The following is a 16,543-nucleotide window of genomic DNA, read 5'->3' as shown; positions in this document are numbered from 1 at the left end:
AATTATTGATGAGACCATATTTGGAGTATTGTGTTCAGTTCTGGGAGTCCTAAAGGGCTTGGCCGCTAGGCTGAGCCTGTGAAAGGTGGTGAGGGAACCAAGAAGAGGATATAATGTACCTGACTTCATCCTCACCAATCTGACATAAGAACATAGGTAGGATCAACCTCAGCTTGTGGAGACAAAGTACCAGGAGTACCAAAGTACTTCGCCAGGGGTGGTGGTGGGGGCAGATACGATAGGGGCATTTAAGGGACCAATTCATGTGCTGTGCTAAACCTGCAACACTGCAGTATGACAAATGGTTTGTAGTCTTGGTGCTCGGCTACCATTTCTGTCAGTTTCTCAAAGGATATTGCCTCTGGGGCTGCCAGCTAGATTAAACCGTACACTACATGTGGCATACACAGACCTGACCTAGCTCAGGACGGATGGTTCTGCAGAGCCATCCATGGGTCTGCTTTATCTTTTTTTTATACCCGGAAGGCTGTCGTACTCAACTGAATAGTTTCCCCACCAGCTTGACATTTTCCCCAACTCCTAACCACCACCAGTAGATTACCGGTGTGGCCAATCGATTATTTACATGCAAAGCTCGTTACGGACAATGCAAACCATCAAAAGTGAGAGGTGCGGAGGGAGTGGGTCTGCTTTGTCATATTTTTTAATCAGCCTGTTCAGAGATGTTATTACACACCTCTGGAGTAGGTGGGACTTGAACCTGGGCCTCTCTGGTCCAGGGACTCTTTCACTGCATCACAAGAGCCCTTTGAGTTTTCTTTATAAAGGGATCAAGTGTTGAGTTCCAGTCAGGCAGACCATTGCCTATAACCAAGGGAAATCATACTCTACAAGCTCCACAGGGAGATTAAGCAATGATTCCCCAATGGCCTTGTAGGGGTTATCACACCAAGAATTCATGGAATTAATGATGTTATCTGTCCCTTGCAGAAGGCTCTACCCCGTTACGATTCCTCGCTGAATATCATGGCCGAAATTGGCAACCGTCTGGGGCAGGCACAGGTTCTTTTGGGAATTGCCAAGTGCTGGTTCATTCAGAAGGAGCAGGACAAGGTAGGAGACAACACCAGCAATTCTGCGGGACTCAATTAATCAGCACTTCAAGAGGCATGGATTGACTATGAGCAGTCAACATTGTTTGTTATGGGAGGTCATGTCTGACCAACTTGATTGAATTTTTTTTGAAGAGGGGCCAGGTGTGCAGATGAGGACCATGCTTTTAATGCCATCTATTTGGATTTCAGCAAGGCTTTTGATGAGGTCCTGCATGGGAGACTGATAGCAGAGGTAAGAGCCCAAGGGATCCAAGGAAATCTGGCAAATGGATCCATAATTGGCTGAGTGGCAGAAAGCAGAGAGTGATGATTAAAAAGTGTTTTTCCGACTGGAAGTCTGTGTCCAGTGAGGTCCACAGGGTACGATGTTGGAGTCCTTGCTGTTTGTGGTTTATATAAATGATTCAGACTTGAACGTAGGAGGGTTGATCAGTAAGTTCAGAGACGATACAAAAATAGGTAGGATGGTAAATAGTGAGGAGCCACTTAGGTAGGCTGGTCAATGGCAATGGAATTCAACCTGGATAAATGTGAAATAAGGCACTGGGGCAGAGACAAACCAGGCGAGGGAATACAAGATGCATGATAGGACCCTGGGAAGTACTGAGGGTCAGAGGGACCCTGGTGTGCATGGTGTGTCAAGATGTCAGGATAGGTGCATAAAGAGGCTATAAGAAGGCATAGGGGTACTTCTCTTTATTGGACAAGGCATAGAGTTTAGGAACAGGGAGCTTATGCTGGAACTGTATAAGATGTTGGTTAGACCACAGCTAGAGTACAATGTGTAGTTCTGGAATCCACATTATAGGAGGAATGTGATAACACTGGAGAGGGTGCAGAATAGATTTACCAGGATGTTACCTGGGCTGGAGAGATTTCGTTATGAAGAGAGATTGGACAGACTGGGGTTGTTTTCCTTAGAGCAGAGGACATTGAGAAGGGACCTGATTGAGATGTCTAAAATTATGAGGGGCATAGATAGGGACTTTTCCCCTTGACGAAGGGATCAATGAGCTGGGGGCATACCTTGAAGATAATATGCCGAAGGTTGGAGGGGATGTGAGGACAACATTTTCACCTAGAGGGTGGTGGGAATCTGGAAGTCACTTCCTGTAAGCGTGGTCAAGGGAGAAACCCTCATAACATTGAAGAAATATTTAGATCTGCACTTGCGATGCCAAGGCATTACAAGGCTATGGGCCAAGTGCTGGAAAATGACTTTAGAATAGTTGTTTTTGACTAACACAGAAGTGATGGGCTAAAGAGCCTTTCTGTGTGCTGTTGATCTCGCTGATGTTCTGACCGATAGCTGGGTGGCATGATCCCTGTGTTAACACCCTCCTTGACTAACTCCACGTGTTCTGAAAACCAGTTCTGAAAACCAGGTAGCTGGCACCCATCTGTGAAGTGGTGGAGGTGAGCAGAGAGCGCATCTAGAAGGTTTGATGTTATTTCAGTAATACATGTGTGGGGTGACCATTAAACTGGGTTGGCAGAACATGAGAAATTGGCTGTTGTCAGCCTACACAAGGTGATGTGGCAACAAACAGAGGTGCTAAGTCTCCTGTCAGAGTTCTAAATTCATCTAGTGAAATTCATAACCTTTCACAGTTTTAGAGATCTCTAGCTCTCAGCTTCTGCTGTGAATGGAGAAGATACCAGCCTGTCGGTCTTTTCCTGATATGGATATTCCTTGGATCACCATTCTAATTCTTCTCTGATCCCGCTCCTCAATATCCTTTCAGTGTCTGATGTTTGAATGTTTCTTCTGTAACCATCTTCTCACTATTGAGTGTTTCCCAATTTGGCATCCAAGATAGAGAAGAGGATAAAGGGGGGAATGCCAGAAAACTGATCAATGAAATGATTATAGCTGAAAGTGGGTGTGATAGGTCAGAGGAATCATCAAATGGGGGACAGTGTAATATCACTGGATTAGTAATCCAGATCCCCAGGCTAGGGGGACATGCATTTGAATCCCACCATGGCTGATGATCATATTTGAATTCAATACCAATCTGACACTTATTTTAAACAAAGCTCATCTAATGACAACAATGTGACTACTGTCAACTATCTTCACAACCCATCTGGTTCACAAATAGATACTGCTGTTCTGACCTGCTCTGGTCTACATGTGACTCCAGGCCCACAGCAATGTGGTTGAGTCTGAAATACTCTCTGGTAATTAAGGATGGGCAATAAATCACCCTGACCCAGACGGTGACATCCACATCCCACGTAAGAATATTTTTTTTGAAATCAGCTCACATGAGTTGAACTGAAGAACAGAAAAGGGGTGTTGGAGGGTCCATACTATGGGAGTGCTACACTGTCAGAGGATCAATACTGAAGGCGTGTTGCAGTGTTGAAGGGTCAGTACTGAGGGTATGCTGCACTGTTGGAGAGTCCACACTGAGGGAGTGCAGCATTGTCAGAGGGTCAGTGCTGAGGGAGCGCCGCAGTGTTAGAGGGTCCACACTGAGGGAGTGCAGCACTGTTGGAGGGTCAGCGCTGAGGAAGTGCAGCACTGTTGGAGGGGCAGCGCTGAGGAAGTTCCACACTGTCAGAGGGTCAGTGCTGAGTTGGAGCGCTGCACTGTCAGAGGGTCAGTACTGAGGGAGCGCTGCAGTGTCAGAGGGTATATCTGGATTTACACTGGTTATCCCTCTTGATTTCACACTTATTGTTTTATAGGCCCTCAAGGTTGTGGAGAAAGCTGGAGAACTAGCTGAAGCTGTGGGCAACAAGGTACAAGATTGTGTGGATGCCAAGATTGGTCATTGTGAATATAGTCAATCGTAAATTGCTCCTTCAAAGGTACCATTCCCAGGAGGGAAACCTGCTGTGATGTAAGAGTACAGAGGCAATGGGCAAACGTTCATAACATTTATCTTCTGATATCGAGTGTTGAATGATACAATGGAAGTTGTTGGGCTGCTGAGGAACTAATAATGGAAATGATATATTTTAAGATCCTGTTCCAGAATGACTTTATGACCTTTTTAAAAAAAATCCACAGATCTGACCAACATCCCTCTTATAATGCAAATCTAAAGATGATTTTATGTTAAATATTTATTATAAGCCTAACATTAATTTTCTATGTGTGTCTGCATATGACTCAGTAGAAATGTGTCATAATATGATCAAGCAGAGTTAGCATGGCACCATGAAGGGAAGTCATGCCTGAAAAACTTACTACACTTATTTGAGGAGGAACAAGGAGGACAGATAAAGGGGAAGCAGTGGATATATTTGGAGTTTCAGAAGCTCGTTAATAAGGTACCATGCACAAGGCTAAATAAGAGCTCATAAGTATTGTGGGTAATATGTATTTGCATGGTCAGAGGATTGGCTAACTAATTGAAGACAGAGTTGGAATAAGTTTTTCACTTTCAGGTTGACAGCCTGTAATAATGGTGTGCAACAGGAATCAGTACTGGGCCACAATTATTCCATATATATAATGACTTGGATGAGAAATGCGAATGTACAGTTGTCAAATTTGTGCATGACACAAAAAATAGGTGAGTAAGCAAATGTTTGCAGCACAAAGTCTGCAAAGGGGTATAGACAGATTAAATGAGTGGGAAAAAGTTGTCAGATAATATAATGTGGGAAAATGTGGGGTTATGCTCTTTGGCAAGAAGAATAGAGGAGATGAATATCATTTAAACTTGAGAAAGACTGTAGAAAGATACAGATCAGAGGAATTTGGGAATCTTCTTCCATGAATCACAAAAATTCAGCAACAAAGTTTAACGGGTAGTAGGGAGGGCAAATGGAGTGTTGGCCTTTATTTCAAAGAGAATGAAGTATAACAATAGGGAGGTCTTGCTAAAACTATACAAAGCACTAGTCAGATCACAGCTGAAATATTGTGAACAGTTTTGGGTTCCTTATGTAAAGAAAGATATACTGGCATTGGAGGCAGTCTAGAGAAGGTTCATAGCAGCTGATACCAAGTATGGAGGGAACAAAAAATACTAGAAATCACAGCAGGTCAGGCAGCATCCATGGAGAAAAAGCTAACATTTCATTGATAGCTCAGATTAAGTGACACATTCCAATCACTTTATCTGAACAATCAACATCCTTTCTCCCCCAAGCACCCCAACCAAACCCCCCTCAACTATAGTGTAAATGCTGCCCTCCCCCACTCCATATCAACTTGAATGAAGAGTTATGTAGATTTGAAATGTTAGTTTGCTTTCTGTCCATGGATGCTGCCTGACCCACTGTGATCTCCAGCATTTTTGTTTTCAGCACGGATTCCATTATCTGCAGTAATTTGCTCCTACTAAGTATGGAGGGGCTGTCTTATGAGAAGAATTTGAATAGTTTGGGCCTGTACTTCCTAGAAAATAGGAGAATGCGTGGCAACGTTCTTGCAACAAACAAAATTCTTAGGCGACTTGACTGGATAAATGTGGAGAAGTTGTTTCCCATGTCAGACAGTCATAATCTCAGAATAATGGGTCACATGTTTAAGACACAGATGAAGAAGAATTTCCTTAAGTAAAGGGTAGTGATTCTGGGGAATTCTTTATTGCAGGAGGCTGTTGAGACTGGGTTGATAAGTGTATCCAAGCCTGAGATAGATTGTCAATCAGTAAGGGAATCAAGGGTTGTGTGAGAAAAGGTAGGAAGGTGGAGTTCAGGATTATCAAATCAGCCATTATCTCATTAAATGGCAGAGCAGATTCAATGGGCTGAATGGCCTACTTCTACTCCTCCATCTTATTGACTTATAGTGATCTTCCCTTTTGATAAAAGCCTTTCATATCTCTGATCTACCCTCTGTATTACTACTGCACTCACAGCAGTGCCTATCTCCAGTCTCTTAGTTATAGTTAAAGCTACAGTCTGATTCATAGCCTTTTCTTACATTGTTATGAACTCCAATAAGTCCCATTGGTTTCCCTCTCGTCATCTAGCATTCTAAATGAACATTAGAATAGAAACACCTCAGTACTTTCCCTTTACCTGACGAAGGGGCAGCGCTGAGAAAACTTGTGATTTCAAATAAACCTATTGGAGTATAACCCGGTGTCATGTAATATTTGACCTTGATCTAAGGAGGAGAAGACCTTGGGGCATTCGCAGCTATCCATTCCTTAGCCTTGCTTCTTGCTTTCCTTCCACTTTCCCATTTTCTATCCTGTTCAAATTTATTAAATCTGAGAAGGAAAGGGTTATTTTTATGGATTAATTCGTAATCATCAGCCATTATTGCCTCACAGTTGCAACCTTTTGGTCCTTATAATGGAAGGTAGCGAGATTTTAAATCACTCTAAGATAACCTCTCTAAGATCTTCATATGTGTTTTCAACCTCTCATTCTCACATGCCAAATTAGTTTGTTTGACTAAACAGAATTCAATATAGGTTTGCCCAAGCTGCTTCCTTAAATTCTTAAATTAATCTTTGCTTATATATGTCTTGGGTACTAACTCGTCTGCAGCCAATGTAGTTTTCTTCACTGCATCATAACCCAGAGAAACCTCTAATTCACAGAGAAGCACAAACTTCATGTACTTGAGCTGCCAACTTGCTCTGCATGAGCAATGTTCAGTCCTCTTTTGGCCAATTCATTTGCCTCATTACTTTCTCAAATGACATGAAGAATGCCTCCACATCATTTTCCTTGAACATCAGCAGGGCTTGTGCAACCTTTAACATTTTCTTAGTGGACATCAAATTATGGCTCAGATTCTCTCCACCAGGGCTTGCATCAACGTCCGACATCTCCTGTTTCAACTGCATCTTTTAAAGCTCATATTCATGTTCATTTACTTTATCTTCTCTTTCCACTTCCAGTTTCTAGATTTCTCATTTCCATGTACTGATTTTCTTAATTCCATCTCCCTGTCCTTAACATTGCTGTTTCCTAACCTTTTTCTTCTACCTTTAGTTTCTTCATTCTCTCCCCTTACTCAGGCTGCTTTAACCATAAATGGTTATGACCTGCCTCCAATATTTAGTTACCTATATTTGTTTCATTTTTTATTTCATATTCGGCATGTCCATAATGAGTCTTACTAATTTTAGTAGATGCATCATAGAAGGCATTCTATCCGGATGCAATACAGCTTGGTATGGCAACTGCTGTGCCCAAGACTGCAAGAAATTACAGAGAGTGGTGAACACAGCCCAGTCCATCACAGAAACCAGCCTTCCATTCATTCAGTGTCTACACTTCCTGTTGTTTCGAAAGATACGAAGCTTTGAAAACACATACCAACAGATTTAAGAACAGCTTCCTCCCCGCTGCTATCAGACTTATGAACGGACATCTCCAATATTAGAGCTGATTTTTCTCTACACCTACTCAGTAGCTGTAACACTATATTCTACATTCTGTTCTAATACCCTGATGTACTTATGTAAAGTATGATTTGTCTGGTTAGCACACAAAACAATACTTTTCACTGTATCTCAGGACATATGACAATAATATATCAAATCAAATGAAACCTCTAAATGCAAGTGCCATGATAGTACTTCAATTATTCCTATCTTCTTGGCTCCGTTAGCTGTGTCCAGTTTGCCAACCAAGTCAATCAACCTTGATCTTGAGATTTACTTTTAGAATGCTTTAAGAGGGACAACTCTGCCACCTGTAGGAAATTCTTTGTCATTCTTAATGCCAGATCTTAAATGTAGCACAACACCTGATGTTTACTAAGACTGCACTCAAATGCTTATTGCCTCTGTTTGCAATCCTATCCCAAACGAGCATCCAAACTCTGTTAAACCTCACAGGAGTAGCTTTCTGAAAATCAAGGCCCATATTCCTGGGGTAATCATAAAAGTTACAGATTTTAACATAAGTACACAAAATTCCCCAATTTACCTGACTTTCAGAGCCAGCATGACAGAAAATACAGACCAAGTTTCTGTACAGAACAAAAATGACTATATATTGCAAATAATTAGGCTCTAGCTAGAGGTAAACAATCACTAAGTAATGCCACTAATTAAAGCTCTAATCCACTGATAAACTCCTCCTGTCTCTCTCTCACACACGAGCACACACATGCACGCATATACACACAGAAAAATTTGTTATAGGCAGAGGAAAACTGGAAGGCAGTTCATTGTCCCTATTCATGTGTTCATTCAGTCATCCTTCTGATTTTTATGCTGGTCAGAACATTGCTTTTCTGCCTTCTTTCTCCAGATGCTTTCATTGGTTTGTAAGAGGCACAGGGTGGCTGGCTCTTAATATAAGGTCTCTGACTTAACAATTAAAGTTCACAGCAACTGCTGAAGAGCAGATAAACTTGTTTTCTTCAGATTTAAAGTGGGTTTTAACTAGAGAGAACAGAGCAACAGCTTCCTGTACTGGTGGAGATCAAAACACTTCTTGGGATCTTTTTCCCAACCCCAAGATGTTCAGCTACTTGAGGACCAGTCACATGGTTGTTGACAGGCAAAAGGCTTTTGTCATCGGTCTGTGAACTACTGACTAGTTATTAATCAATTTCTTATTGCCACAAAGCTGCATCTGTACACAGAAATCGTTGGCTCCAATTTGTCTGCAATCACTTCAATTACTGCCTGCCCACAAAGTCACAGAATTTTTGTCGTGCAAAATTGTAACGGCACAGAAGGAGGCCATTCAGCCCATTTTGCCTGCATCGTGCCAGTCTCCTGTCTTTTTCCCATATCCCAACACGCCATTTCTATCCAAATAATCATCCAATGCCCTCTTGAATACTTTGTTTGAACCTGCCTCCACCACATTTACCATACTTTAACTATTTGATGAGTGAAAACATTTTTTCTCACACCACCCTTGCTTCTTTTGCACATCACTTTTTGAATCTATGCTTGTTCATTTGACAAACAGGAACAACTAATCCCTTTCTACTCTATCCAACCCACTAATGGTTTTGAAAATCTCTATCAAATCTCTATCAAATCTCTTCTCAGCTGTCTTCTATCCAAGGAGAATAATCCCAGCTTCTTCAATCTATGTTCACAACTAAAGTTTCTCATTACTGGAGCCATTCTTGTAAACTACTTCTGCACCCTCCAATGCAAAGATTCACCTCTTTCCAATAATGTAGCGCCCACGCTGTATACAATTTTCCAACTGAAGACTGACAAATTAAACATTATTTCCTTGCTCTTGTACTCAATGTCTCTGTTAATAAAGCTGAGAACACTGAATACTTTATTAACTGCACTCTCACTTATCCTGCCACCTTCAATCTGTGCACATAAGCACCTAGGTCCCTCTGGTCCGACACCCCCTTTACAATTGTATCCATTATTTTGTATACTCCTTCAGTGTTCTTCCTACAAAAGTGCATCACCTTCTCTGCATTGAACTTCATTAGCCTCACTCCACCACTTGCCGGTACCCTTTTGAAGTTCCACACTGTCCTCCTCACAGTTTACAGTTCTTCCAAATTTTGTGTCATCTACAAACTTGGAAATCGTCCCCTGCACAGCGAGATCCAGATCATTGTGATATATCAGGAAAGGTAAGGGGCCCAACACTGATCACTGTGGAACTCCACTACAAACTTTCCTCTGGCCTGGAAAATATCCATTGACCATCCTTTCATGTCATTCCGCCAATTTTGTATCCATGTTGCTACAACCCTTTTTATCCCATGATCTATAACTTTCCTCATGAGTCTGCTATGTGACACCTTCTGGAAATCCACGTGTATCACCTCAGCAGCTTTACACTCAGCAACCCTTTCTGTTGTGTCTTCAAAAAACTCCAGCAAGATGATTAAATGTGACTTGCCCTTTAGAAATCCATGCTGACTCTTCCTAATAAACCCAACTTTTTCTTTGTAATTACTAATTTTATCAAGAATGGATATCTCCAGAAGCTTTCCCATCACTAAAGTTAAACTGACTGGTCTGTAATTACTGGGTTTATCCTTACAGACTTTCTTGAAAAGGTCCCTAATGTTTCCAATTCTCTAGTCTTCTGGCACTTTCCTGAGTCCAGGGAAGACTGAAAATCTATGGTCAGTGCCCTCACAATTTCTACCCTACCTTCCTTCAAAATCCAAGGATGTATCATGTTCAAACAGCTCTTTCCACAGTGCTTGCCATATGTATCAGGTGACTTGCATTTTAAAACATGCAGCTGTCCTTTAAAACAGTTCTTTCCATTCAGTCCACAATTTTAAAAAACAGGCAAAAAAAGTATGGTCTTTACAGTATGCACCTTGGGCAGACTTCAGGAGCCATGTTAAGATAAAATGGAATAATGATCTACGTATCTATTGTAGCTTCCAGTATAATAAAAAAAGACACCAATTCATGAAAACACATTCATCATAATATTAAACAGATCTATGGTTATGATCCCTCTTCAAAAACAGCTAATCCTTTAATAGGGCCTTTGTCAGTCAAACCGAACTAACATATTGCTTGCTATGATAATTCTAGGTTTGTGGAAATCACACAATGATTAATGATAAAAGGACAATTCCTGAAGATTTGGCGACAAACAACCCTTATAATTAGAGTAAGAGAGATCACAGCACAGAAAAAGTCCCTTCGGCTCATTTTGTCTGCACTGATCAGTAACAACCACCTAAATATTCTAATTCTATTTTCCAGTATTTGATCCTTTGCACCGCAAGTGCACATCTTGATGTGAAAGGGTTTGTCCCTCTACCAGCCTTAGAGGCAGAAAGTTTCAGATTCCTACCCCCTCAGTGTGTAAAAGATTTTCCTCACATCCCCTGTAAACCTTCTGCCCCTTAGCCAAAATCTATGCTCCCTACTGAACCCTCCATCAAAGGGAAAAGTTTCTTCCTGTCTCGCCAATCTATGCCCCTCATAATTTTAGACATCTCAATCATGTCTCCTCTCAATCTCCTCTGCTCCAAGGAAAACAATCCCAGTCTATTCATAACTGAAACTCTCCAGCCCAGGCAACATCTTGGTAAATCTCCTTTGCACTGTCTCCAGTGCTATTGCATCCCTCTATAATGTGAATTCCAGAAATGTACACAATGTACACTTTAGCTGATATCTAACCAATGTTTTAAACTGTTCCAGCATAACATCTCTGCTCTTAAACTCTATGCCTTGACTAATAAAGGAAAGTATACCATATGCAAAGAACATAGAACAGCACAGTCCAGGCCCTTTGGCCCACAATGATGTGCCGACCTATTATCCTACTCTAAGATCAAACTACCCTGCATACCCTACATTTTACTATCATCCATGTGCCTATCCAAGAGTCACTTAAATGTCCCTAATGTATCTATTTATCCACCTTTCCCAATTCCTTGAGGGATGGGTGTACATACACACCAAGGTCCCTCTGATCCTCAGTGCTTTCCAGGGTCCTACCATTCATCATTTATTCCCTTACCTTGTTTGTCCTGCTTAAACACATCACCCCACATTTATCTGGATTGAATCCCATTTGCATTGTGCAGCCCATCCGATCAGCCCGTTTATATCGTTCTGTAATCTAAGGCTGCCCTGCTCACTATTTACCACCCCACCAATCTTTCCATCATTGGAAACTTACCGATCAACCCTCTTACACTCAAGTGTAAATCATTTATGTAAACTACAAACCACAAGGGCTCCAACTCTGATCCCTGCAGGACCTCACTGACCACAGACTTCCAGTTGGAAAGACACCCCTCAACCATCAGCCTCTGCTTCCTGCCACTCAGCCAGTTGTGGATCTAATTTGCCAAATTTCCTTTCATCCCATGGACTCTTACTTTTGTGCTCAGTGTCCCATGCAGGACCTTATCAAAAGCCCTGCTGAAATATAAGTAGACGACATCAAAGGTATTGTCCTTATCCACGTACCTGGTCACTTCTTCGAAAAATTCAATCAAGTTGGTCAGTCATGATCCCCCGTACAAAAACCATGTTGACTGTCCTTGATTAATCCCTGCTTCTTCAAATGCAGGTTCATTCTGTCCCTCAGATTTGCTTCCAATAGTTATCCTGCCATCAAGGTTAGTTTCCTGGTTTACCCCTTATTCCCTTCTTGAATAACAGCCACATTGGCTGGCCTCAGGCATCTCTCCTGTAGCCAGAAAGGAATTGAACATTTTTGCAAGTGGCCCTCTATTTCTCCGTTGCCACGCCCAACAACCTGGGATACGTTTCATCCCTCTCTGGAAATTTATTTTTAAGCCTGCCAGATCTCTCAGAACCTCCTCTCTGTTGATGCTAATTTCTTTAGCTTATCACAGACCTTCTCCCTGAATTCTATGCCCATATCGATCTTCTCACTAGTGAGCACCAAAAGTATTCATTTAGAATCTTCTGGTTCCATGCACAAATTACCACTGTGGTCTTTAATGGATCCTACAGTTTCCCTCATTATCCTTTTGCCCTTAATGTACCTGTAAACAACTTTGGATTTTCCTTTATTTTACCTATTAGTATCCTTTCATACACCATTTTCGTTCTCCTAATCACCCCTTTAAGTAACTTCTTGCAAATTCTATACTCTTTCAGGGTTTCTGCTGTTTTAAGCCTTCGGTATCTGCCATAAGCCTCTCATCTTCTCTTAATTCAATGCTGTATCTCCCATGATGACTTGGGTCCACAAAAATTGTCATACTCTTTTTCTTTATTAGAACATGTTGATCCTGTACTGTCCATATTTTCTTCTGAAATTCATTGCCCCGTTTTGAGACAGATTTATCTGGAAGTATCTGCTACCAGTCCATTCTGGCCAAAACATATCTGATCTTATTAAAATCAACCTTCCCCCAGTTGCAAACTTTGATTTCAGACCCATCCTTCTCCTTTTCCAAACAACCTTGAATCTAATGGGGTTCTGATAGCTGAGTGCAAAATGCTCGCCCACTAATTCTTCAACCACTTAACCAGATATGTTGAGTTAAAATTAAGCCCAGGACTACCCCTTCTCCTTGAAGATCTTCCACATACGGGCTGAAGAAAGCTGTCCTGGATACATTTTAAAAATTTCACTCCCTCAAACCTTTCAGACTGACCATCCCAGTTAACGTTGGGCCAATTGAAAATGGAAGCATGTTTAATCTGTTGTGTCAAATGAAGACTTCCAAGGTCATTAATTTTGCCTTCAGTTTAGTTGAGAGAGACTAAGTTCAGAAGCAAGTTAACAGTTTAATTCAGAAAACATAAAACCAGGAATAAAAGAAGCTTCAGTTTCTCTCTGAGCCGAGGTTCAAGGATATTCAGAGAAGCCAGTAGAAGGGTATAATTGAAGATTGCAGAGGCAGTGGATAGAATTCTGCAGTTATTAGAATCGAGTAAAGGACTTTGACAGGAAGCATTGAATTGTCCCTACAGTCTATGGGAAAGAAACCAGAAAGAATCATTTAAGTAGAAACTTGGAGTTGAGATAGGAGCATAATTTCTCTGGGCTTGGGTTTCTGTAATGGATGGTGTTGGGAAACAGGTTGAAACTTTACATAGGCATTTGTGTTAAGATCTTTTACATTTGGAGAGAGAGAGAGACAGAGCTTGGTTTGCTTATTATTTTCTTTTGTGTAAGGAACTCATGTTTTCTCTTGTGTTGTTAAGGAACATCAGCTTCAAATTCAGTGACTAACGGGTGGCACAGTGGCTCACTGGTTAGCACTGCTGCCTCACAGCGCCAGGGACCCTCGGGCAACTGTCTGTGCCGAGTTTGCACGTTCTCCTCGTGTCTGCGTGGATTTCCTCCCACAGTCCAAAGATGTGCAGGCTAGGTGGATTGGCCATGCTAAATTGGCCATAATGTTCAGGGATATGTAGATTATGTGGGTTATAGGGGGATGGGTCTGAGTGGGATGCTCGGAGGGTCGGTGTGGACTTGTTGGGCTGAAGGGCCTGTTTCCACACTGTAGGTATTCTATGATATGAACAACAGATTAACAACCAAAGAAGGACTAAAAATGCGATCGATCGAGCCAATATCAACTTCTGCGATTTGACTTGTCCAGTAGTAACATTAGCTGGGATTGTAACAAAAGCTCAAGTGACCTTGCTGAGTTTGGGCTTTGATCATATGGAAATCATGCCCCCAGAATGCCAAAAATGGAATCTGTCAGAAATGGAGGCAGAACTTAGTGGATCAGGTCCCGTCAACTAAATTTTAAAGGCATTCAATGCTTTGGCAACTCTGAAAATCTGGCCCCTTCTCACTGAAGGGGTCTGTGTATATGCCTGTTTGCCTCTCTTTCTCAGTGTCTTTGCCTGTGTGTGTGTGTGTGTGTGTGTGTGTGTGTGTGAGAGAGAGAGAGAGAGACAGTGTGTGACTGTCCCTGCCCAGTCTACCTACTGAAGCTTGGTTTCTGCTCCCTCTCCTTAGCTATATATGCTGAAGGCACACAGTTTAAGTGAGACAATCTATCGAGTGAAGGGCTCCCAGCGGCTTCTGCGAGAACATGTTGTTAAATTCCATGAATGCATGGAAGATATGGAGTTGTACTGCGGGATGTGTGGAGATTCCATTGGAGATAAGAACTCACAGCTCCAGGCACTGCCATGCTCCCATCTTTTCCACCTAAAGTAAGTCTCAGACCTAGAAGAACAAAAAAATGAAAACCACTAGTAAGTTGCAGAGCAATGCCATGTAATGTGGAGATCACGTCTTAGACACTAGAGCATAAAGTATATATTTCAGTGCAGGACTGAGGGAGTGCTGCACTGTCGGAGGGTCAGTACTGAGGGAGTGCTGCACTGTCATAGGGTCAGTACTGAGGGAGCGCTGCATTGTCGGAGGGTCAGTACTGAAGGAGTGCTACACTGTTGGTGGGTCAGTACTGAGGGAGTGCTGCATTGTCGGGAGGTCAGTACTGAGGGAGTGCTGCACTGTCGGAGGTTCAGTGCTGAGGCAGTGCCGCATTGTCAGACGGTCTGTACTGAGGGTGTGCCACATTGTCAGAGCGTCATAACTGAGGGAGCGCTGCACTGTCGGAGGGTCAGTACTGAGGGAGTACTGCATTGTCAGAGCATCAGTACTGAGGAAGTGCTACACTATTAGTTGGTCACTACTGAGGAAGTTCCACGCTGTTGGAAGGTCATTACTGAGGGAGCACCGGACTGTCAGAGTGTTAGTGCTGAGGGAGTGCCGCATATCAGAGAATTAGTATTCAGCAAATACTACACTGAGCAATGCTCTCTCTGTCTTTGTTTAAGTCTCTCTTTCTCTCTCTCTGTATCCCTGTCCTTCTTTCCATTTTTCTCTCTCTGTTTCTCGGAAGCTTTTGCCCTCATAGATTCATAGTTTCGTACAGCACAGGAAAGACTCTTCAGCCCATCAAGTCTACACTGACACAGCTATCACTAAAAGTGTGCTAATCCCAATTTTCTACACTTGTCCAATTATCTTTAATGTTATGATATTTGAAGTGCTCATCCAAATATTTTTAAGGTTGTAAGGTTTCCAGCCTCCACTACCTTCGCAAGCAGTGTATTCCAGATTTCCACCACCTGCTGAACGAAAGGGTTTTTTTATCCCCAAATCCCCTCTGAATCTCCTGCCTCTTACCCTAAAACTATAAGACCATAAGACATAGGAGCAGAAATTAGGCCATTCAGCCCATTGAGTCTGCTCCACCATTCAATCATGGCTGATAAGTTTCTCAACCCCAATCGCTTTCTCCCCATAACCCTTGATCCCCTTGACAATCAAGAACTAGCTATCTCAGTCTTAACTATACTCAATGAACTGACCTCCACAGCCTTCTGTGGCAGTGAATTCCATAGATTCACTACTCTCTAGCTGAAGAAGTTTCTCCTTATCTCCGATCTAAAAGGTCTTCCCTTTACTCTAAGGCTGTGCCCTCGGGTCCTAGTCTCTATTCCGTCTCATGATTGACCCCTCAACTGAGGGGAACATCTGCTCTCTATTCACCCTGTCAATACTTTCATGATCTTATACACCTCAATCCCCCCTCAGTCTTCTCTGCTCTAAGCAAAACAATCCAAGCCTATGTAGTCTTTTCTTTGTAGCTCAATTTCTCCATCCCAGGCAACATCCTGGTGAACCTCCTCTATACCTCTCCAGCGCTATCACATCCTTTCTGTGGCCTGACCAATGCTCTGTATAACTCCAATATCACCTCCTTGCTCTTATACTCCAAGATACAACTGATGAAAACAGTCTGTTTTTCTTTCTTTTTCTGTCAGACTCGGTCTCTCTCCTTCTCTCTATCTTTCTCTCTCTGTATTTCAATCACTCTATCTCCTCCTCTATTAGTATTTGTGTCTCTGTTTCCCTTCTCTCCCCTGTCTCTGTGTTGCTGTGCCTGTTTCCCTATCTTCCTGTCTGTTTCTATCTCTCTTCATTTTTGCCTTCTCTCTCTTTCTCTCTCTGCCTGTCTCTTCTCTCTCCGTGCCTTTGCCTCCATCTGTCTCTGTTTCTCTCTTTCTCTGTTCCTTTCTCTTTTTGTGACAGGCTCTCTGTCGCACTCTATCTGTTTCTGTGCCTCTCCATCTCTCTCACTTCTCTCTGTCTCTCTCCCACCC

At 42.2% G+C, this 16,543-nt stretch overlaps 1 protein-coding gene across 2 annotated transcripts in view; it reads left to right on the top strand.

Annotated features, from left to right (window-relative positions):
* rapsn (receptor-associated protein of the synapse, 43kD) overlaps window positions 1-16,543 on the top strand; it is a 45,421-nt gene that overhangs the window by 28,208 nt on the left and 670 nt on the right. The window contains exons 3-5 of one of the 2 annotated variants that reach the window (XM_048607221.1): window positions 952-1,074; window positions 3,774-3,827; window positions 14,382-14,581. In XM_048607221.1, coding sequence (XP_048463178.1) covers window positions 952-1,074; window positions 3,774-3,827; window positions 14,382-14,581 — 377 coding nt within the window. The remainder of the gene's footprint in view (window positions 1-951; window positions 1,075-3,773; window positions 3,828-14,381; window positions 14,582-16,543) is intronic. The other variant, XM_048607222.1, reaches the window with a different exon arrangement.

This window comes from Rhincodon typus, chromosome 17 (assembly GCF_021869965.1).
Source record: "Rhincodon typus isolate 14 chromosome 17, sRhiTyp1.1, whole genome shotgun sequence".
NCBI classification, from domain to species: domain Eukaryota; kingdom Metazoa; phylum Chordata; class Chondrichthyes; order Orectolobiformes; family Rhincodontidae; genus Rhincodon; species Rhincodon typus.
This window is presented reverse-complemented; position numbering and strand designations above follow the sequence as displayed.